This window comes from Oncorhynchus gorbuscha, linkage group LG06 (genome assembly GCF_021184085.1).
Source record: "Oncorhynchus gorbuscha isolate QuinsamMale2020 ecotype Even-year linkage group LG06, OgorEven_v1.0, whole genome shotgun sequence".
Lineage (NCBI taxonomy): Eukaryota > Metazoa > Chordata > Actinopteri > Salmoniformes > Salmonidae > Oncorhynchus > Oncorhynchus gorbuscha.
In genome coordinates, this window is record NC_060178.1 from 6,628,346 (window position 1) to 6,651,746 (window position 23,401).

General features: G+C 45.7%; 1 protein-coding gene across 1 annotated transcript; it reads left to right on the plus strand.

Moving 5' to 3' along the window:
• Positions 1-1,000: 1,000 nt before the first annotated feature.
• Positions 1,001-22,738, plus strand: LOC124037463 (guanine nucleotide exchange factor for Rab-3A-like). Its single transcript, XM_046352199.1, has 9 exons — positions 1,001-1,253; positions 2,939-3,034; positions 4,387-4,464; positions 4,594-4,836; positions 15,256-15,384; positions 16,268-16,380; positions 20,014-20,113; positions 20,318-20,384; positions 21,176-22,738. The coding sequence occupies exons 3-9, from the start codon at positions 4,399-4,401 to the stop codon at positions 21,259-21,261; spliced, it is 804 nt and encodes a 267-aa protein (XP_046208155.1). The 5' UTR covers positions 1,001-1,253; positions 2,939-3,034; positions 4,387-4,398; the 3' UTR covers positions 21,262-22,738.
• Positions 22,739-23,401: the final 663 nt, after the last annotated feature.

A 23,401-nucleotide genomic window follows, 5' to 3' on the forward strand; every position in this document is an offset into this window, starting at 1 on the left:
TGGTACTCCCTGTATATAGCTCCACATTGATCTGGTACTCCCTGTATATAGCTCCACATTGATCTGGTACTCCCTGTAGCTCCACATTGATCTGGTACTGGTACTCCCTGTATATAGCTCCACATTGATCTGATACTGGTACTCCCTGTATATAGCTCCACATTGATCTGGTACTCCCTGTATATAGCTCCACATTGATCTGGTACTCCCTGTATATAGCTCCACATTGATCTGGTACTGGTACTCCCTGTATATAAGCCACCAACATTGATCTGGTACTCCCTGTATATAGCTCCACATTGATCTGGTACTTCCTGTATATAAGCCACCAACATTGATCTGGTACTCCCTGTATATAGCTCCACATTGATCTGGTACTCCCTGTATATAGCTCCACATTGATCTGGTACTGGTACTCCCTGTATATAAGCCACCAACATTGATCTGGTTCTCCCTGTATTTAGCTTCATCCAGTCTACACCTGTTGTATTCCATGTCACAAACAAAATTTAATTTGTATTATTCTGTATTATATTCCTTTTTTTAAACCTACTTACCTAAGTTATAAATAAATTCTTATTTATAATGACGGCCAAACCCTAACCACGCTGGGTCAATTGTGTTTTTTTTTCTTCTATTTTTAAACCTTTATTTAACTAGGCAAGTCAGTTAACAACAAATTCTTATTTTCAATGACGGCCTAGGAATAGTGGGTTAATTGCCTTGTTCAGGGGCAGAACGACAGATTTGTACCTTGTCAGCTCGGGGATTTGATCTTGCAACCTTTCGGTTACTAGTCCAACGCTCTAACCACTAGGCTAGATGAGATGCAGTGTCTTAGACCGCTGCGCCACTCGGGAGCCCCCCCCTATTAACTACCTAATTTTCTCAATATCTCAAGCAAGCAGCTGAAGGGGCTAGTTAGCTTACATGTTCATATAGCCATTGCACTTAACAGACACGTTTTTTAAATCTCATATTTTGATGTTTTCTAAAGGTTGGTAGACCTGGAGCCAGGTCCAATCCCCAGGGTGGAGGGTGGAGGGCAGGGTGACCCCAGGCCCACCAGGCCCCAGGAGCAGGGTACCCAGGCCAGGGGCAGGGAGGGCAGCAGGCTGGAGCGTGCTGCCCAGCTGGAGGGTGCCCGGGGCGGGGAGCATGAAGACAATGTGTCCCGCCTTCGAAGCTCATCCCTGGAGATCAGAGAGAAGGGATCAGAGATCCTCAGAGAGCAGCTAGATGCTGCACAGAAGGTGTCTGAGGCCCATCTTGTTATTCAGTACACCCCTTCTATTCTGACCCAGTTCTACCCTTCACCTCTTCTATTCTGACCCAGTTCTACCCTTCACCTCTTCTATTCTGACCCAGTTCTACCCTACACCTCTTCTATTCTGACCCAGGTCTACCCTACACCTCTTCTATTCTGACCCAGGTCTACCCTACACCCCTTCTATTCTGACCCAGTTCTACCCTACACCCCTTCTATTCTGACCCAGTTCTAACCTATAACTATTCTGACCCAGTTCTACCCTACACCTCTTCTATTCTGACCCAGTTCTACCCTACAACTATTCTGACCCAGTTCTACCCTTCACCTCTTCTATTCTGACCCAGGTCTACACTTCACCTCTTCTATTCTGACCCAGTTCTACCCTACAACTATTCTATTCTGACCCAGTTCTACCCTACAACTATTCTGACCCAGTTCTACCCTACAACTATTCTGACCCAGTTCTACCCTACACCTCTTCTATTCTGACCCAGTTCTACCCTACAACTATTCTGACCCAGTTCTACCCTTCACCTCTTCTATTCTGACCCAGGTCTACACTTCACCTCTTCTATTCTGACCCAGTTCTACCCTACAACTCTTCTATCCTGACCCAGTTCTACCCTACAACTATTCTATTCTGACCCAGTACTACCATACACCTCTTCTATCTTGACCCAGTTCTACCCTACAACTCTTCTATCCTGACCCAGTTCTACCCTACAACTCTTCTATCCTGACCCAGGTCTACCCTTCACCTCTTCTATCCTGACCCAGTTCTACCCTACAACTCTTCTATCCTGACCCAGTTCTACCCTTCACCTCTTCTATCCTGACCCAGTTCTACCCTTCACCTCTTCTATCCTGACCCAGTTCTACCCTATACCTCTTCTATCCTGACCCAGTTCTACCCTACACCTCTTCTATCCTGACCCAGTTCTACCCTACACCTCTTCTATCCTGACCCAGTTCTACCCTTCAACTCTTCTATCCTGACCCAGTTCTACCCTACACCTCTTCTATCCTGACCCAGTTCTACCCTACATCTCTTCTATCCTGACCCAGTTCTACCCTACACCTCTTCTATCCTGACCCAGTTCTACCCTACAACTCTTCTATCATGACCCAGTTCTACCCTACAACTCTTCTATCCTGACCCAGTTCTACCCTACAACTCTTCTATCCTGACCCAGTTCTACCCTACAACTCTTCTATCCTGACCCAGTTCTACCCTTCAACTCTTCTATCCTGACCCAGTTCTACCCTACAACTCTTCTATCCTGACCCAGTTCTACTCTTCACCTCTTCTATCCTGACCCAGTTCTACCCTACACCTCTTCTATCCTGACCCAGTTCTACCCTACACCTCTTCTATCCTGACCCAGTTCTACCCTACACCTCTTCTATCCTGACCCAGTTCTACCCTACACCTCTTCTATCCTGACCCAGTTCTACCCTACAACTCTTCTATCCTGACCCAGTTCTACCCTACAACTCTTCTATCCTGACCCAGTTCTACCCTACACCTCTTCTATCCTGACCCCGTTCTACCCTACACCTCTTCTATCCTGACCCAGTTCTACCCTACAACTCTTCTATTCTGACCCAGTTCTACCCTACAACTATTCTGACCCAGTTCTACCCTTCACCTCTTCTATCCCCTCCCAGGAGCTGAAGCTGAAGGATAAGGAGTGCGAGCGTCTGTCTCAGATCCGGGATCAACTAGAGCAGGAGCTGGAGGAGCTAACTGCCAGTCTGTTTGAGGTAGGAAGGTCTGACTACGAGGCCTGCTATAACTTACAGCTAGCTGAACTAGTAAAGGACTGACTACAAGGCCTGCTACAACCTACAGCTAGCTGAACAAGTGAAGGACTGACTACGAGGCCTGCTACAACCTACAGCTAGCTGAACTAGTGAAGGACTGACTACGAGGCCTGCTACAACCTACAGCTAGCTGAACTAGTGAAGGACTGACTACGAGGCCTGCTACAACCTACAGCTAGCTGAACTAGTGAAGGACTGACTATGAGGCCTGCTACAACATACAGCTAGCTGAACTAGTGAAGGACTGACTACGAGGCCTGCTACAACTTACAGCTAGCTGAACTAGTGAAGGACTGACTAAGAGGCCTGCTACAACCTATAGCTAGCTGAACTAGTGAAGGTCTGACTATGAGGCCTGCTACAACCTACAGCTAGCTGAACTAGTGAAGGACTGACTACGAGGCCTGCTACAACTTACAGCTAGCTGAACTAGTGAAGGTCTGACTACGAGGCCTGCTACAACCTACAGCTAGCTGAACTAGTGAAGGACTGACTACGAGGCCTGCGACAACCTACAGCTAGCTGAACTAGTGAAAGACCGACTACGAGGCCTGCTACAACTTACAGCTAGCTGAACTGGTGAAGGACTGACTACGAGGCCTGCTACAACTTACAGCTAGCTGAACTAGTGAAGGACTGACTACGAGGCCTGCTACAACCTACAGCTAGCTGAACTAGTGAAGGACTGACTACGAGGCCTGCTACAACCTACAGCTAGCTGAACTAGTGAAGGACCGACTACGAGGCCTGCTACAACCTATAGCTAGCTGAACTAGTGAAGGACTGACTACGAGGCCTGCTACAACTTACAGCTAGCTGAACTAGTGAAGGACTGACTATGAGGCCTGCTACAACCTATAGCTAGCTGAACTAGTGAAGGACTGACTACGAGGCCTGCTACAACTTACAGCTAGCTGAACTAGTGAAGGACTGACTACGAGGCCTGCTACAACTTACAGCTAGCTGAACTAGTGAAGGACTGACTACGAGGCCTGCTACAACTTACAGCTAGCTGAACTAGTGAAGGACTGACTACGAGGCCTGCTACAACCTACAGCTAGCTGAACTAGTGAAGGACTGAAGGCCTGCTACAACTTACAGCTAGCTGAACTAGTGAAGGACTGACTACGAGGCCTGCTACAACTTACAGCTAGCTGAACTAGTGAAGGACTGACTACGAGGCCTGCTACAACTTACAGCTAGCTGAACTGGCGATGGTATAAGTACACCTGGACTCAGAAAGGTGTGAATCTTGCATGTTAACTATGTCCTTTTTTTTGCTGTTTCCCTAGGAAGCCCACAGGATGGTGCGTGAAGCCAACGTGAAACAAGCAACAGCAGAGAAACAGCTGAAGGAGGCTCAGGGAAAGGTCTGTTTATGTCTCCTGTTTAAACTAAAGACTTTATGCTTCAGTTAGAGGTGTGTGTGTGTGGGGGGGGGGGATGGGTACAATCCATAACTACTGTCTTTTACCACTTGTGTTCTTGTACCTCCCCAGAGTGATGTTCTGCAGGCGGAGGTGTCAGCCCTGAAGACCATGGTCCTGACCTCCACCCCGTCTTCCCCTAACCGCCGGGCCCACCCTCAGCTCCTCTCCCCGGGCACTAGGTCCAGGGGTGCCAGCCCCCACCATGGAGGGGGACACGCACGCAACAAGAGTGCCAGTGGTGCCCTCCCATTGGCCCCTGGTGGACACTCAGACCTGCCCTCTGACCTGCAACCAGTCAGAGAGGACAAAGAGGTAGGGCCAGCTGCCTTCAGAGTACAGACCGGCTGTGTCTGAATACCCATAATGCTGTTCTAAGTAGTAGGCTTTTTGTGTTTTTGCAAAAAATACATTTTATAGCATGTGCGTTTTTGTTATTGTCTGCTTTAAATGCCAGGATGTCAGACTCATTTAGGCTTTTCATCTAGTAGAATTCACTGGACACTATTGATGAAAATAATGGTCTTGGGAACCAACTCTACTACTGCTTCCTACTATAACTCTGTCCTACTATAACTCTGCTTCCTACAATAACTCTGCTTCCTACTATAACTCTGTCCTACTATAACTCTGCTTCCTACAATAACTCTGCTTCCTACAATAACTCTGCTTCCTACAATAACTCTGCTTCCTACAATAACTCTGCTTCCTACTATAACTCTGCTTCCTACTATAACTCTGCTTCCTACTATAACTCTGCTTCCTACAATAACTCTGCTTCCTACAATAACTCTGCTTCCTACAATAACTCTGCTTCCTACAATAACTCTGCTTCCTACAATAACTCTGCTTCCTACAATAACTCTGCTTCCTACAATAACTCTGCTTCCTACTATAACTCTGTGCTTCCTACTATAACTCTGTGCTTCCTACTATAACTCTGTGCTTCCTACTATAACTCTGCTTCCTACTATAACTCTGCTTCCTACTATAACTCTGCTTCCTACTATAACTATACTACTGATTCCTACTATAACTCTGCTTCCTACTATAACTCTGCTTCCTACTATAACTCTGCTTCCTACTATAACTCTGCTTCCTACTATAACTCTGCTTCCTACTATAACTCTGCTTCCTACTATAACTCTGCTTCCTACTATAACTCTGCTTCCTACTATAACTCTGCTTCCTACTATAACTCTGCTTCCTACTATAACTTCCTACTATAACTCTACTACTGCTTCCTACTTCCTACTATAACTCTGCTTCCTACTATAACTTCCTACTATAACTGCTTCCTACTATAACTCTGCTTCCTACTATAACTCTGCTTCCTACTATAACTCTGCTTCCTACTATAACTCTGCTTCCTACTATAACTCTGCTTCCTACTATAACTCTGCTTCCTACTATAACTCTGCTTCCTACTATAACTCTGCTTCCTACTATAACTCTACTACTGCTTCCTACTATAACTCTACTACTGATTCCTACTATAACTCTGCTTCCTACTATAACTCTACTACTGCTTCCTACTATAACTCTGCTTCCTACTATAACTCTGGTTCCTACTATAACTCTGCTTCCTACTATAACTCTGCTTCCTACTATAACTCTGCTACTGCTTCCTACTATAACTCTGCTTCCTACTATAACTCTACTTCCTACTATAACTCTGCGTCCTACTATAACTCTACTTCCTACTATAACTCTGCTTCCTACTATAACTCTGCTTCCTACTATAACTCTGCTTCCTACTATAACTCTGCTTCCTACTATAACTCTGCTTCCTACTATAACTCTGCTTCTTACTATAACTCTGCTTCCTACTATAACTCTGCTTCCTACTATAACTCTACTACTGCTTCCTACTATAACTCTGCTTCCTACTATAACTCTGCTTCCTACTATAACTCTGCTTCCTACTATAACTCTGCTTCTTACTATAACTCTGCTTCTTACTATAACTCTGCTTCCTACTATAACTCTGCTTCCTACTATAACTCTACTACTGCTTCCTACTATAACTCTGCTTCCTACTATAACTCTGCTTCCTACTATAACTCTGCTTCCTACTATAACTCTGCTTCCTACTATAACTCTGCTTCCTACTATAACTCTGCTTCTTACTATAACTCTGCTTCCTACTATAACTCTGCTTCCTACTATAACTCTACTACTGCTTCCTACTATAACTCTGCTTCCTACTATAACTCTGCTTCCTACTATAACTCTGCTTCCTACTATAACTCTGCTTCTTACTATAACTCTGCTTCTTACTATAACTCTGCTTCCTACTATAACTCTGCTTCCTACTATAAACTACTGCTTCCTACTATAACTCTGCTTCCTACTATAACTCTGCTTCCTACTATAACTCTGCTTCCTACTATAACTCTGCTTCCTACTATAACTCTGCTTCCTACTATAACTCTGCTTCCTACTATAACTCTGCTTCCTACTATAACTCTGCTTCCTACTATAACTCTGCTTCCTACTATAACTCTGCTTCCTACTATAACTCTGCTTCCTACTCTACTACTGCTTCCTACTCTACTACTGCTTCCTACTATAACTCTGCTTCCTACTATAACTCTGCTTCCTACTATAACTCTGCTTCCTACTATAACTCTGCTTCCTACTATAACTCTGCTTCCTACTATAACTCTGCTTCCTACTATAACTCTGCTTCCTACTATAACTCTGCTTCCTACTATAACTCTGCTTCCTACTATAACTCTGCTTCCTACTATAACTCTGCTTCCTACTATAACTCTGCTTCCTACTATAACTCTGCTTCCTACTATAACTCTGCTTCCTACTATAACTCTGCTTCCTACTATAACTCTGCTTCCTACTATAACTCTGCTTCCTACTATAACTCTGCTACTGCTTCTTACTATAACTCTGCTTCTTACTATAACTCTGATTCCTACTATAACTCTGATTCCTACTATAACTCTGCTACTGCTTCCTACTATAACTCTGATTCCTACTATAACTCTGCTACTGCTTCTTACTATAACTCTGATTCCTACTATAACTCTGCTTCCTACTATAACTCTGCTACTGCTTCCTACTATAACTCTGCTTCCTACTATAACTCTGCTTCCTACTATAACTCTGCTTCCTACTATAACTCTGCTTCCTACTATAACTCTTGTCAATGTATTTCTCTCCTCTCTTCCCTTTCTATTTTCATCTTCCTCTAACTTACATCATGTGATCTCCTTCCTTCTTCCTGTTTTCTCTTGATCGTCATCATCTTTCCCTGCCCTCTTCTTCTTCCTCCCTCCATCTCTCTCCCTCCCATTGCTTTCTTTCTCTCTCTCTCCCTCCATCTCTCTCCCTCCCATTGCTTTCTTTCTCTCCCTCTCCCTCCCTCCATCTCCCTCCCTCCCTCTTTTTCTCTCTCTCTCCCTCCCTCTCTCTTTCAATCTCTCCCTCCCTCCATCTCTCTTTCTCTCCCATCCTTCATTTCTTTCTCTCTCTCTCTCCCTCCATCTCTCTCCCTCCCATTGCTTTCTTTCTCTCTCCCTCCCTCCATTTCTCCCTTCCTCCATCTCCCTCCCTCCCTCTTTTTCTCTCTCCCTTCCTCCCTCCATCTCACCTTCTCTCCATCTCTCCTTCTCTCTCTCCCTCTCTCCTTTCTCAGCCTACTGTTCCTGCGCTCCTCTTGCTGATTCTATGTTTGGTTCCAGGTCACTCTGTCTCTGTGACCTATGAACCCTACTGGGCAGAGCAGGGGGAGAGGCCACGGTCTCTCAGCCGCCAGGTAACCACAAACCTCTGGTTCCTCAAGGTTTCCTTCTTGTTTTTTCTTTGCCACTGTGATTCTTCCTGGTCTTTGTGCCTTGGATGGGGTGACAGTAAAGCGCTTTGGGACAACTGAAATTAAAATAGACTTTGTAACAGCGCCTATACATTGAGTATACAAAACATTATGAACACCGTCCTAATATTGAGTTCCTCCCCTTTTACCCTCTGAACAGCCTCAATTGGTCAGGGCATGGACTCTACAAGGTGTTGAAAGCCTTCTACAGGGATGCTGGCCCATGTGGACTCTACAAGGTGTCGAAAGCTTTCCACAGGGATGCTGGCCCATGTGGACTCTACAAGGTGTCGAAAGCTTTCCACAGGGATGCTGGCCCATGTTGACTCCAATGCTTCCCACAGTTGTGTCAAGTTGGCTGGATGTCCTTTGGGTGGTGAACCATTCTTGATACACACGGGAAACTGTGAAAAACCCAGCAGCGTTGAAGTTCTTGACACAAACCGGTGCACCTGCATCTGTTGTCTTGCCCTCTGAAAGGCACACGTACACAATCCATGTCTCAATTATCTCAAGGCTTAAAAACCCTTCTTTAACCCGTCTCCTCCTGTTCATCTACACCGATTGGAAGTGGATACAGCAAGTGACATCAATCAAGGGATCATAGCTTCTAGAATACTCTATATCCTGGGAAGCTTTGTATATGGAGGCATGCTTAAAAGTATTATCAGGATGTACATTATGGTTCATGGGTCAGTTTTATTTATTTATTTATTTATTTATTCGGTTGACTAGAATAGATCAACCTTGTTTTCCTACCATGGGGGAATGAATTTGTTAATGTGCTTAAAAAAGACAAAGTACATTAATGTTAAACACAAAAAAAACACAGAATAATACACAATAAAATGTACATGTGAGTGAATGTCTATGGAGTAATGTTATCTGGATAATATTTATATGGACCTAAGTGACTAAGTCAATGCCCATTATCGTAACTGGAATTCAGGGTGAAAAAAAGGAGAACAGTGGTCTGTAAAGCCAATCAACATCAATGTGGTCAATACAAGAATTCAGGGAGAACATCTCCAGAGCAGAAGCAAAGAAAATGTCTATCTTTTCTGAGAAGGTCCTTTTATACAGGTAACTACCAAAATACAGGAAACCCTTCTGAGAAGGACCTTTTATACAGGTACCTACCAAAATACAGGAAACCCTTCTGAGAAGGTCCTTTTATACAGGTAACTACCAAAATACAGGAAACCATTCTGAGAAGGTCCTTTTATACAGGTAACTACCAAAATACAGGAAACTCTTCTGAGAAAGCCCTTTTATACAGGTAACTACCAAAATACAGGAAACCCTTCTGAGAAGGCCCTTTTATACAGGAAGGCCCTTTTATACAGGTAACTACCAAAATACAGGAAACCCTTCTGAGAAGGCCCTTTTATACAGGTAACTACCAAAATACAGGAAACCCTTCTGAGAAGGCCCTTTTATACAGGTAACTACCAAAATACAGGAAACCCTTCTGAGAAGGCCCTTTTATACTGGTAACTACCAAAATACAGGAAACCCTTGGGTAAATGAGGGATTGAAATGTATATTGAAAGCGATTGCTTCCACACAGTTGTGGTTTCTGAGTTTAATGAAGCAATTAACATCCCGTCATGCTCAGGGTCATGTTAACGTCCCATCATGCTCAGGGTCATGTTAACGTCCCATCATGCTCAGGGTCATGTTAACGTCCCATCATGCTCAGGGTCATGTTAACGTCCCATCATGCTCAGGGTCATGTTACCGTCCCATCATGCTCAGGGTCTCAAAGGAACATAGAGGATGTGTCTCAGTCACCAGATCTCAGTGACGGTTGATGGTGGCCCAACATCCTATTAAGACACAGTATGTTGGTATTTCCTTTATTTTGGTAGTTACCTCTATATTAACCACATAGCACCTAAACACCAGCCCGAAGAGGCTTATAGGAAGTGACATCATCAGATTCTACAGAATCACACACAGTGTCACAGGTTCATTATCAGTGTGTCCTTGAATTCAGTCCAGTGTCAAACTTTAACCATAACCTTCAACCCTGGTACTGCCAGTTAAACCGGTTTAAACCGGTTAAAAGTAATGACATCGGTACCTAATTACACAACAGATAATTATAGACTAACAAGTAACAACTACATTAAATATGGTACTTAAACATAAATGGTTATCTCACATTTCTCTTTCCCCCAAGGGAAGGCATCTGTCTTGCGTCTTCCCGCACTTACAGTTGTTACCAAACCGATAACTAGCCTGCTAATATTGTTGCACTTATATTGTTGCACTGCTAAGTCTTAGGCCCAGTTAACTAGTTTTCAACCTGATTTAAGATGTTCATCTACTGTAAGTGTGAAATCAGCGTATATGCCTAGATGTTAAATGTATGTACCCAGGATACCTTACCTTTAAGTCCAGGGTCAGCTCCCTCTTGACCTCTTGGATCGGCCAGCCCAAGCAAATCGTTATTTGTTCAGATGGTGACATAAATACGTACTAAAAGCCCAAACTCGAAAACAAACGGAAAGGCTCGTGGCCACTAAACGAACCAGCAGCCTCACGGCTCTGCCAACTGGGACACTGAACGAACATCACCTGATGCGCTTATCAAGCAGGCTCAGCATCTGGACAAGTTTGCTGCTGCCCCCTGGGGGTAGAATGTGGAAGTGGTAGTGTGCTGTGAAAAAGTATTTGCCCCCTTTAAAAATGTCTCTACTTTTGCCAATTTTTGATACTGAATGTTATCAAATATTCAACTGAAACCTAATATTAGATAAAGGGAACCTTAGTTTACAAAAATGAAATGGATACTTATTCATAAACAGAGTTATGTCACACCCTGATCTGTTTCACCTGTCTGTGATTGTCTCCACCCTCCTCCAGGTGTCTTCCCTGTGTAAATCCCTTGTGTATTTATACCTGTGTTCTCTGTTTGTCTGGTGCTAGTTCGTCTTGTTTGTTCAAGTCTACCAGCGTTTTGTGTCTCAGCTCCTGCTTTTTCCAGTCTCTCTTTTCTCTTCCTCCTGGTTTTGACCCCTATCCGTCCTGACTCCGAGCCCACCTGCCTGACCACTTTGCCTGAGCCTGACCCTGAGCCTGTCTGCCGATCTGTACCTTTGCCCCCTTCTGGATTACGGACCTCTGCCTGACCCTGAGCCTGTCTGCCGATCTGTACCTTTGCCCCCTTCTGGACTACCGACCTCTGCCTGACCCTGAGCCTGTTTGCCGATCTGTACCTTTGCCCCCTTCTGGATTACCGACCTCTGCCTGACCCTGAGCCTGTCTGCCGATCTGTACCTTTGCCCCCTTCTGGATTACGGACCTCTGCCTGACCCTGAGCCTGTCTGCCGATCTGTACCTTTGCCCCCTTCTGGATTACGGACCTCTGCCTGACCCTGAGCCTGTCTGCCGATCTGTACCTTTGCCCCCTTCTGGATTACGGACCTCTGCCTGACCCTGAGCCTGTCTGCCGATCTGTACCTTTGCCCCCTTCTGGATTACCGACCTCTGCCTGACCCTGAGCCTGCCTGCCGCCCTGTATCGTTACCCCACCTCTGGGTTACTGGCCGAGGCACTGTTTCCTGAGCCCATGCAACTGGGTAGGGCTGGGCTGTCGCCAGCGGAACGGCAACATCGGATCAGCACAAGGAGCTGTCTGTATTGCGGGACTTTTGGTCATTTTGTGTCCTCGTGCCTGGTAAAAACCAGGCTCACTGGTAGGAGTGAGTACTCTAGTGGGCCATATGAGGAACTTTTCTGCTTCCCTTACTCAAACCCATTTTCATGTCATTATGCTGTGGGGAAACCAGTCCAAATCTCTCCGGGTCCTTATTGACTCTGGGGCCGATGAGAGCTTTTTGGACGCCAGACTGGCTTCCGAGCTCAACATCCCCACTCAGCCCCTCTCCATTCCCATGGATGTTCGAGCGTTGGATGGGCGCTTTATAGGTCGGGTCACCCATAACACCACTCCCATCAACCTACGTGTGTCAGGGTATCACAGCGAGACCATTCAGTTCCTGCTCATCAAGTCCCCCCAGATCCCCATGGTGTTGGGATTCTCCTGGCTCCAGCCACATAACCTACTGATCAACTGGTCTACAGGTGCTATCATGGGCTGGAGTCTGTTCTGCCACGCCCATTGTCTGAAGTCCGCGCAACCTGCCCCAGGATGTCTTCTTGGGTCCTCGGTGGTGCTGGATCTCTCTGCCATCCCCGCGGAGTACCAGGATCTCCGGGAGGTGTTCAGCAAGTCCCAGTCCACCTCCCTTCTGCCGAACTGCCCCTATGACTGCGGGATTGACCTTCTCCCTAGCACCAGGCCACCCCGGGGTCGTCAGTACTCGCTGTCGGGACCTGAAACCAAGGCTATGGAGGACTAAATTGGGGACTCCCTAGCTACTGGATTTATCCGTCCCTCTTCCTCTCCCGCTGGTGCAGGATTCTTCTTCATGGAGAAGAAGGACAAGACCCTGCGTCCATGCATTGACTACCGGGGACTCAATGACATCACTGTAAAGAACCGTTAACCGCTACCACTCATTTCCTCTGCCTTCAAGCCCCTCCAGTCGGATCAAATCAACCAGGACCTCGAGACCACTCTGCGCTGCCTGGTCTCCGCCAGCCCCACTGCCACGGGCCTATCATCGTTTGAGTGTTCCCTGGGGTATCAGTCACCGCTCTTCCCTGAGCAGGAAGAGGAGGTTGGCCAGGATGTTTGTCCGCTGCTGTCGGCGTATCTGGAGCCCGGTCGGCCCTCAAGACCACCTTCAGGTATCGACGACAAGCAGATCGCCATCAGACCCCGGCTCCCCGGTATCGTCTCGGGTAGAAGGTATGGCTGTCCACCCGGGATCTGCCCCACCTACCCGGGCAGAAGGTATGGCTGTCCACCCGGGATCTGTCCCACCTACCCGGGCAGAAGGTATGGCTATCCACCCGGGATCTGCCCCTTCGGGTGGAATCCGACAAACTCTCCCCCCAGTTTATCAGCCCGTTTCCCATCTCCCAGATCATTAGACCCTCTGCTTCTGATGCCCGTACCCACCTTTCATGTGTCCAGGGTCAAACCCATGTTTCTCAGCCCTTTATCTCCCGTTTCCAGGTTACTGACCCAGGCCTGTCTTGACCTGTCTATTGCCCGCCCCTGTTAAGAATATTAAACTGTTGTTTATTCGTCTGAATCTGAGTCTTGTCTTCATACCTGATAAGGGATGCAACACCCAATGCCCCTGTGTGAAAAGAAATAGCCACCTTTTAGCTGTATTAAATCCAACCAAACTCTTCCTGGAGTTCAGTCTCACACATCGCTCGGGACGACTTATGGCCCACTCTTCCGTGCAGAACTTCTTTAACTCAGCAACATTTGTGGGTTTTCAAGCATATGAACTGCTCATTTCAAGTCCTGCCACAACATCTCAATTGGGATTAAGTCTGAACTTTTAAATAGATTAATTTCAACACTTTTTTACATGTTGTTTTTTTTGTTGCCATTTTCATGTAGACTTGATTTTGTGTTTTGGATCATTGTTTCATTGACCCAGCTGCTCTTCAGCATCAGCTCACAGACAGCAGTTCTGCATGCAAGACTGGGCCAAAATTCCTCCAGAGCGATGTAAGAGACGGATCAACAACTACAGGAAGTGTTTGGTTGGAGTCACTGCAACCAAAGGTGGCACAACCAGTTGTTGAGTGTAAGGGGAAATTATTTTTACACACAGGGGAATTTGGTTTTGCATAACTTTGTTAATGAAATAAGTATCCATTTTATTTTTTGTAAACTCAGGTTCCCTTTATCTAATATTAGGTTTTGGTTGAAGATCTGATAACATTCAGTATCAAAAATATACAAAAATAGAGAAAATCAGAAAGGAGTCAAATACTTTTTCACAGGACTGTAAGCTATTGGGGCGGCAGGTAGCCTAGCGGTTAGAGCGCAGAGGCGGCGGGTAGCCTAGCGGTTAGAGCGCAGAGGCGGCGGGTAGCCTAGCGGTTAGAGCGCAGAGGCGGCGGGTAGCCTAGCGGTTAGAGCGCAGAGGCGGCGGGTAGCCTAGCGGTTAGAGCGCAGAGGCGGCGGGTAGCCTAGCGGTTAGAGCGCAGAGGCGGCGGGTAGCCTAGCGGTTAGAGCGCAGAGGCGGCGGGTAGCCTAGCGGTTAGAGCGCAGAGGCGGCGGGTAGCCTAGCGGTTAGAGCGCAGAGGCGGCGGGTAGCCTAGCGGTTAGAGCGCAGAGGCGGCGGGTAGCCTAGCGGTTAGAGCGCAGAGGCGGCGGGTAGCCTAGCGGCGCAGAGGCGGCGGGAGCGCAGAGGCGGCGGGTAGCCTAGCGGTTAGAGCGCAGAGGCGGCGGGTAGCCTAGCGGTTAGAGCGCAGAGGCGGCGGGTAGCCTAGCGGTTAGAGCGCAGAGGCGGCGGGTAGCCTAGCGGTTAGAGCGCAGAGGCGGCGGGTAGCCTAGCGGTTAGAGCGCAGAGGCGGCGGGTAGCCTAGCGGTTAGAGCGCAGAGGCGGCGGGTAGCCTAGCGGTTAGAGCGCAGAGGCGGCGGGTAGGTCTAGTAAACAGCAGGTAGCCTAGTGGTTAGAGCGTTGGTCTAGTAAACAGCAGGTAGCCTAGTGGTTAGAGCGTTGGTCTAGTAAACAGCAGGTAGCCTAGTGGTTAGAGCGTTGGTCTAGTAAACAGCAGGTAGCCTAGTGGTTAGAGCGTTGGTCTAGTAACCGAAAGGTTGCAAGAGCGAATCCCTGAGCTGACAAGGTAAAAGTCTGTCATTCTGCCCCTGAACAAGACAGTTAACCCACTGTTCCTAGGCCGTCATTGTAAATAAGAATTTGTTCTTAACTGACTTGCCTAGTTGATGTTGCATATCAAACCATATTCACAGTAAATCAAATACAGGAAAATAACTAATCAATTATATCTCCTCTCAGATGGACAGCATTCTGTATGACGAGTTCTTGACCTGGAAAAACAGACCTAGTCTGGACAGAAGTTCAGCCTTCCTGGTGCGGATATACAGGGAGGACATCGGCCCCTGCCTCTCCTTCACACGATCTGAGGTACATAGAATACCATAACTATTCTAATAGAATAGAATACCATAACTATTCTAATAGAATAGAATACCATAACAATTCTAATAATAGAAGAGAATACCGTAACTATTCTAATAGCATAATAGAAGAATCCCATAATTATTCTAATAATAGAAGAGAATACCATAACTATTCTAATAGCATAATAGAAGAGAATGCCATAATTATTCTAATAATAGAAGAGAATACCATAACTATTCTAATAGCATAATATAATAGAATACCATAACTATTCTAATAGCATAGTATAATAGAATACCATAACTATTCTAATAGAATAGAATACCATAACTATTCTAATAGAATAGAATACCATAACTATTCTAATAGAATAGAATACCATAACTATTCTAATAGAATAGAATACCATAACTATTCTAATAGAATAGAATACCATAACTATTCTAATAGAATAGAATACCATAACTATTCTAATAGCATAATATAATAGAATACCATAACTATTCTAATAGCATAATATAATAGAATACCATAACTATTCTAATAGAATAGAATACCATAACTATTATATTAGCATAATATAATAGAATACCATAACTATACTATTAGCATAATAGAATACCATAAATATTATATTAGCATAATAGGATGCCATAACTATTATATTAGCATACTATGATACCATAACTATTATATTAGCATACTATGATACCATAACTATTATATTAGCATAATAGAATACCATAACTATTATATTAGCATAATAGGATACCCTAACTATTATATTAGCATAATATGTTAATACATGTACATGTGTCGGGAGGCGAAAGGCTTTTGTGTGCATGTTGTTGTAATAATGCAATGTGACTCCTTGTCCTGCACACAGTTGTCTCAGTCAGTCCAGAGTGCAGTGGAGAACAACTCTCTAACCATCGAGCCGGTGGCCATGTCAGCTTTATCCATGGTGAAAGCCAACGCCATAGAGTGTGGCGGGCCCAAGTGAGTCATCCCTCAATGCTATTAAAACGTTATCACAACTTTATTATAATGTTTTAAGGCTGTTTTCCTCAGAAAATGTAGTCCGCCTCATGTTTTGTTTCCTTGCTGTGATACTTCAGAGAGGATTATGGGGCGGCAGCGTAGCGTAGCGTGGTTAGAGTGTTGGACTAGTAACCGGAAGGTTGTGAGTTCAAACCCCCGAGCTGACATGGTACAAATCTGTCGTTCTGCCCCTGAACAGGCAGTTAACCCACTGTTCCCAGGCCGTCATTGAAAATAAGAATGTGTTCTTAACTGACTTGCCTGGTTAAATAAAGGTTAAAAATATATATATATATATTGGTCATGACAACAGTAATCACAACTGAACCACACCCATCTGTCTCTAGTAATCATTCAAGAACTATTCATGCTCAAATAAACTCTCTCTCTCTCCTTCCTCTTGGTGATTTTTCACAATTGCACCTGTCATCTTTAATGAATATCATTATTCATGACTCCATGATAAAATTATGTGAACTTGATTGGTCTGACTTTGTATGGATTAGTTTAGTTTTTGTCTTCAATCTGTTATGAATTTCCTCTTGAATCCTAATGAGCTGAATCAATGGGGCTACACTGATAATGTGGCACTGCTTCCTAATCAAATGTTGATTGAATTATTTCCCCCAGTGGCTTGAAGGCAGCAGTAGAGACGTAAGTAACTTTAGGAGCGAATTATTTCATTACCTTTTTCTTTTCCTGTATCACTGTCCTGTATCACTGTCCTGTATCACGGCCCTGTATCACTGTCCTGTATCACGGCCCTGTATCTCTGTGCTGTATCACTGTCCTGTATCACTGTCCTGTATCACGGCCCTGTATCACTGTCCTGTATCACGGCCCTGTATCTCTGTGCTGTATCACTGTCCTGTATCACTGTCCTGTATCACGGTCCAGTATCACTGTTCTGTGCTCTGTGTTCACGGTCCTGTATCACTGTCCTGTATCACTGTCCTGTATCACTGTCCTGTATCACGGTCCTGTATCACGGTCCTGTATCACGGTCCTGTATCACGGTCCTGTATCACGGCCCTGTATGCTAAACCCTTCCTCTCTCATCAGAATGCCCTCCAGCACTCTGTCCAGCCATGCATGTCTTGTTGTTGATCACTGCCAGCTTGTCTGTCCTCCCAGCTTGTCTGTAGTCTAACATACACAGGTCTTGTAAGGCATCTTGTCTGTCCCCCCAGCTTGTCTGTAGTCAAACATACACAGGTCTTGTAAGGCATCTTGTCTGTCCTCCCAGCTTGTCTGTAGTCTAATATACACAGGTCTTGTAAGGCATCTTGTCTGTCCTCCCAGCTTGTCTGTAGTCAAACATACACAGGTCTTGTAAGGCATCTTGTCTGTCCTCCCAGCTTGTCTGTAGTCAAACATACACAGGTCTTGTAAGGCATCTTGTCTGTCCCCCCAGCTTGTCTGTAGTCTAATATACACAGGTCTTGTAAGGCATCTTGTCTGTCCTCCCAGCTTGTCTGTAGTCAAACATACACAGGTCTTGTAAGGCATCTTGTCTGTCCTCCCAGCTTGTCTGTAGTCAAACATACACAGGTCTTGTAAGGCATCTTGTCTGTCCCCCCAGCTTGTCTGTAGTCTAACATGCACAGGTCTTGTAAGGCATCTTGTCTGTCCCCCCAGCTTGTCTGTAGTCTAACATGCACAGGTCTTGTAAGGCATCTTGTCTGTCCTCCCGGTGTGTCTGTAGTCTAACATACACAGGTCTTGTAAGGCATCTTGTCTGTCCCCCCAGCTTGTCTGTAGTCTAACATGCACAGGTCTTGTAAGGCATCTTGTCTGTCCTCCCGGTGTGTCTGTAGTCTAACATACACAGGTCTTGTAAGGCATCTTGTCTGTCCCCCCAGCTTGTCTGTAGTCTAACATGCACAGGTCTTGTAAGGCATCTTGTCTGTCCTCCCGGTGTGTCTGTAGTCTAACATACACAGGTCTTGTAAGGCATCTTGTCTGTCCCCCCGGTGTGTCTGTAGTCTAACATACACAGGTCTTGTAAGGCATCTTGTCTGTCCTCCCGGTGTGTCTGTAGTCTAACATACACAGGTCTTGTAAGGCATCTTGTCTGTCCCCCCGGTGTGTCTGTAGTCTAACATACACAGGTCTTGTAAGGCATCTTGTCTGTCCTCCCGGTGTGTCTGTAGTCTAACATACACAGGTCTTGTAAGGCATCTTGTCTGTCCTCCCGGTGTGTCTGTAGTCTAACATACACAGGTCTTGTAAGGCATCTTGTCTGTCCCCCGGTGTGTCTGTAGTCTAACATACACAGGTCTTGTAAGGCATCTTGTCTGTCCTCCCGGTGTGTCTGTAGTCTAACATACACAGGTCTTGTAAGGCATCTTGTCTGTCCTCCCGGTGTGTCTGTAGTCTAACATACACAGGTCTTGTAAGGCATCTTGTCTGTCCTCCCGGTGTGTCTGTAGTCTAATATACACAGGTCTTGTAAGGCATCTTGTCTGTCCTCCCGGTGTGTCTGTAGTCTAACATACACAGGTCTTGTAAGGCATCTTGTCTGTCCTCCCGGTGTGTCTGTAGTCTAATATACACAGGTCTTGTAAGGCATCTTGTCTGTCCTCCCGGTGTGTCTGTAGTCTAACATACACAGGTCTTGTAAGGCATCTTGTCTGTCCTCCCGGTGTGTCTGTAGTCTAACATACACAGGTCTTGTAAGGCATCTTGTCTGTCCTCCCGGTGTGTCTGTAGTCTAACATACACAGGTCTTGTAAGGCATCTTGTCTGTCCTCCCGGTGTGTCTGTAGTCTAACATACACAGGTCTTGTAAGGCATCTTGTCTGTCCTCCCGGTGTGTCTGTAGTCTAACATACACAGGTCTTGTAAGGCATCTTGTCTGTCCTCCCGGTGTGTCTGTAGTCTAACATACACAGGTCTTGTAAGGCATCTTGTCTGTCCCCCCGGTGTGTCTGTAGTCTAACATACACAGGTCTTGTAAGGCATCTTGTCTGTCCTCCCGGTGTGTCTGTAGTCTAACATACACAGGTCTTGTAAGGCATCTTGTCTGTCCTCCCGGTGTGTCTGTAGTCTAATATACACAGGTCTTGTAAGGCATCTTGTCTGTCCTCCCGGTGTGTCTGTAGTCTAACATACACAGGTCTTGTAAGGCATCTTGTCTGTCCTCCCGGTGTGTCTGTAGTCTAACATACACAGGTCTTGTAAGGCATCTTGTCTGTCCTCCCAGCTTGTCTGTAGTCTAATATACACAGGTCCTCCCGGTGTGTCTGTAGTCTAACATACCTAACATTCCTCAGATGTATCTAACTCCATCCGTGTGGAGGAAGCGACTCCATATCTGTCCAGGCCATTTGATTTGTTCCTTTTCTGATGTTTAACATCTAACCATCATGTTGTCATGTCTGCTAAATGTATTTCCCGGTTTCCCAGACCCAGGTTAAGCCTAGTTCTCAACGAAAGAACTTGCTCAGTGAAGAATCTCCCTTGAAAGTGCTTTTAAGTATATGTCGAGGCTTAATTTGTGTCCGTGAAACTCGACGCCGTAGAATTCCATAAATGAGTGAGTTAGTTGGTGTTTTTTTTCTTCTTTTTTTCTCTCTGCCTCTATAACAGGAAGTGTGCGTTGAGTGGCATATCCCGGTCCTGTCAGCACCAAATCAAACTGGGTGACGAAGAGAGTTACTACTATATCTCTCCCTCCAGCAGGGCACGGGTACCTAGCAACCATGTTTGTTGTTTAAAAAAAAAAAAATGTCTTGAAAATAAAAATGTATGTATTCACTTATCCTCAACATCTACAGACATATAAATAGGACTACTTTTTAATGTTTATAAATACTTTTATCCCTTAGGCCTATGTGAGAGAACTTTTGTTTTTAATGTGTGTGTGAGCCATTCCTCAATTCCGCCCCTCTAGATCACAGCCGTGTGTAACTTCTTCACCTATATCCGCTATATTCAGCAGGGCCTGGTCAGACATGATGGTAAGTCAGACCCCCCTTCTAAAAGATAGACACAGAGAGAGATCAACGGTAGTCCCATTTTAACAGTGAAAAAATGACAGTGGCAATAAGTTATATTTGTTAATGCAGACATTAAATCTTGTCTGGCGTTCTGAATCTTGACTGAAACCATTTCAACCCTCATGCCTTTGTCTCTCTCTGTCTTTGTCTCTGTCTTTGTCTCTCTCTGTCTTTGTCTCTGTCTCTCTGTCTCTGTCTGTCTCTGTCTTTGTCTCTCTCTGTCTTTGTCTCTCTCTGTCTTTGTCTCTCTCTGTCTCTGTCTTTGTCTCTCTCTGTCTCTGTCTCTCTCTGTCTCTGTCTCTCTCTGTCTCTGTCTCTCTCTGTCTCTGTCTCTCTCTGTCTCTGTCTGTCTCTGTCTCTCTCTCTGTCTCTCTCTGTCTGTCTGTCTCTCTCTGTCTCTGTCTGTCTCTCTCTGTCTCTGTCTCTGTCTCTCTCTGTCTTTGTCTGTCTCTCTGTCTTTGTCTCTCTCTGTCTTTGTCTCTCTCTGTCTCTGTCTCTCTCTGTCTTTGTCTCTCTCTGTCTCTGTCTCTCTCTGTCTTTGTCTCTCTCTGTCTTTGTCTCTCTCTGTCTTTGTCTCTCTCTCTGTCTTTGTCTCTCTCTCTGTCTTTGTCTCTCTCTCTGTCTTTGTCTCTCTCTCTGTCTTTGTCTCTCTCTCTGTCTTTGTCTCTCTCTCTGTCTTTGTCTCTCTCTCTGTCTTTGTCTCTCTCTCTGTCTTTGTCTCTCTCTCTGTCTTTGTCTCTGCCCGCCACCAGCGGAACAGATGTTCTGGGAGGTGACACGTCTACGGAGGGAGATGACTGTGGCCAAGCTGGGCTTCTACCTCACAGACCAGGAATAGGAGGACAGATGGGAGGAGATGTCACCGTAGACCTAGCTCCTGTTTATTAGGGCACACCGGAGCAAAACGTTTAAAAATGTTGTGCAACGGACAATGAAAAGGAGCTAATTTCTTCCTCTTCGTGCCCAGTGAACATGGCCCAGGGGCTAAAGGACAGGAGTCACCAATCAACTGTTGGATTTGAGAGTCAGATCACCTGTACCGGTTTCACACTGTCAGGACAACCCAAACTGAACTGGGCTGGCTTGGTTTGGCTCAGTAGTGTGAGAAGCCCTCAGAAGGACATGCGGGACACAGAAACCGGATGGAGTCTTCAGGAGAACTATGCTGCTCACTTTTCATTCACACAGTGCCATATACCCTCCAGTACTGCGGCATTACCCCTAGGTGTTGTCTCCTCTCTCCTTAGAACCACCCTCTCTCCTCAGAACCACCGTTGTCTCCTCTCTCTTTAGAATCACCGTTGTCTCCTCTCTCCTTAGAACCACCGTTGTCTCCTCTCTCCTTAGAACCACCGTTGTCTCCTCTCTCCTTAGAACCACCGTTGTCTCCTATCACTTTAGAACCACCGTTGTCTCCTCTCTCCTTAGAACCACCGTTGTCTCCTATCACTTTAGAACCACCGTTGTCTCCTCTCTCCTTAGAACCACCGTTGTCTCCTATCACTTTAGAACCACCGTTGTCTCCTCTCTCCTTAGAACCACCGTTGTCTCCTCTCTCCTTAGAACCACCGTTGTCTCCTCTCTCCTTAGAACCACCGTTGTCTCCTCTCACTTTAGAACCACCGTTGTCTCCTCTCTCCTTAGAACCACCGTTGTCTCCTATCACTTTAGAACCACCGTTGTCTCCTCTCTCCTTAGAACCACCGTTGTCTCCTCTCTCCTTATAACCACCGTTGTCTCCTCTCACCTTAGAACCACCGTTGTCTCCTCTCACCTTAGAACCACCGTTGTCTCCTATCACTTTAGAACCACCGTTGTCTCCTCTCTCCTTAGAACCACCGTTGTCTCCTCTCTCCTTAGAACCACCGTTGTCTCCTCTCACCTTAGAACCACCGTTGTCTCCTCTCACCTTAGAACCACCGTTGTCTCCTCTCACCTTAGAACCACCGTTGTCTCCTCTCTCCTTAAAATCACCGTTGTCTCCTCTCTCCTTAAAATCACCGTTGTCTCCTCTCTCCTTAGAACCACCGTTGTCTCCTCTCTCCTTAGAACCACCGTTGTCTCCTCTCTCCTTAGAATCACCGTTGTCTCCTCTCTCCTTAGAATCACCATTGTCTCCTCTCACCTTAGAATCCGTTGTCTCCTCTCACCTTAGAACCACCGTTGTCTCCTCTCACCTTAGAACCACCGTTGTCTCCTCTCTCCTTAAAATCACTGTTGTCTCCTCTCTCCTTAGAACCACCGTTGTCTCCTCTCTCCTTAGAACCACCGTTGTCTCCTCTCTCCTTAGAACCACCGTTGTCTCCTCTCTCCTTAGAACCACCGTTGTCTCCTCTCTCCTTAGAACCACCGTTGTCTCCTCTCTCCTTAGAACCACCGTTGTCTCCTCTCTCCTTAGAATCACCGTTGTCTCCTCTCTCCTTAGAATCACCGTTGTCTCCTCTCTCCTTAGAATCACCGTTGTCTCCTCTCTCCTTAAAATCACCGTTGTCTCATCTCTCCTTAGAATCACCGTTGTCTCCTCTCACTTTAGAACCACTGCAGCAAACCAGACCACCTCTTACTTTGCCTTAACCTTGATAGATTCTTGCAGTACATTGTAAATGACTTGCATGGCTTATACAGAAAGTATGTCTGTAGTTAGAATGGGTTTATAGAAGGGCCGGGATTTAGGCTGCTGAGTTCAGAAATAGTGTGTGCACATCCTGTTACATTCAGGTACTTCAGTTAAATAAAGAATCAGATTCACTTTATTTGCCAAGAACATTTACACATACCCAGATGAATAGGAGCTGCCACTTTTGTGCTGCGACTTGCAGTTACACGGTACCAGACATACAAGTTCCTGAACGAAATGCCTATTCAGTCTTCGCAAATATCCTCGTCTTCATTCTGGATGCTGTGACAGTTTTAGCAATGACTTTTCCTAGAAATAGGGGTTACAGTCATTTGTTATAGATCGTAATGGAATAATAAAC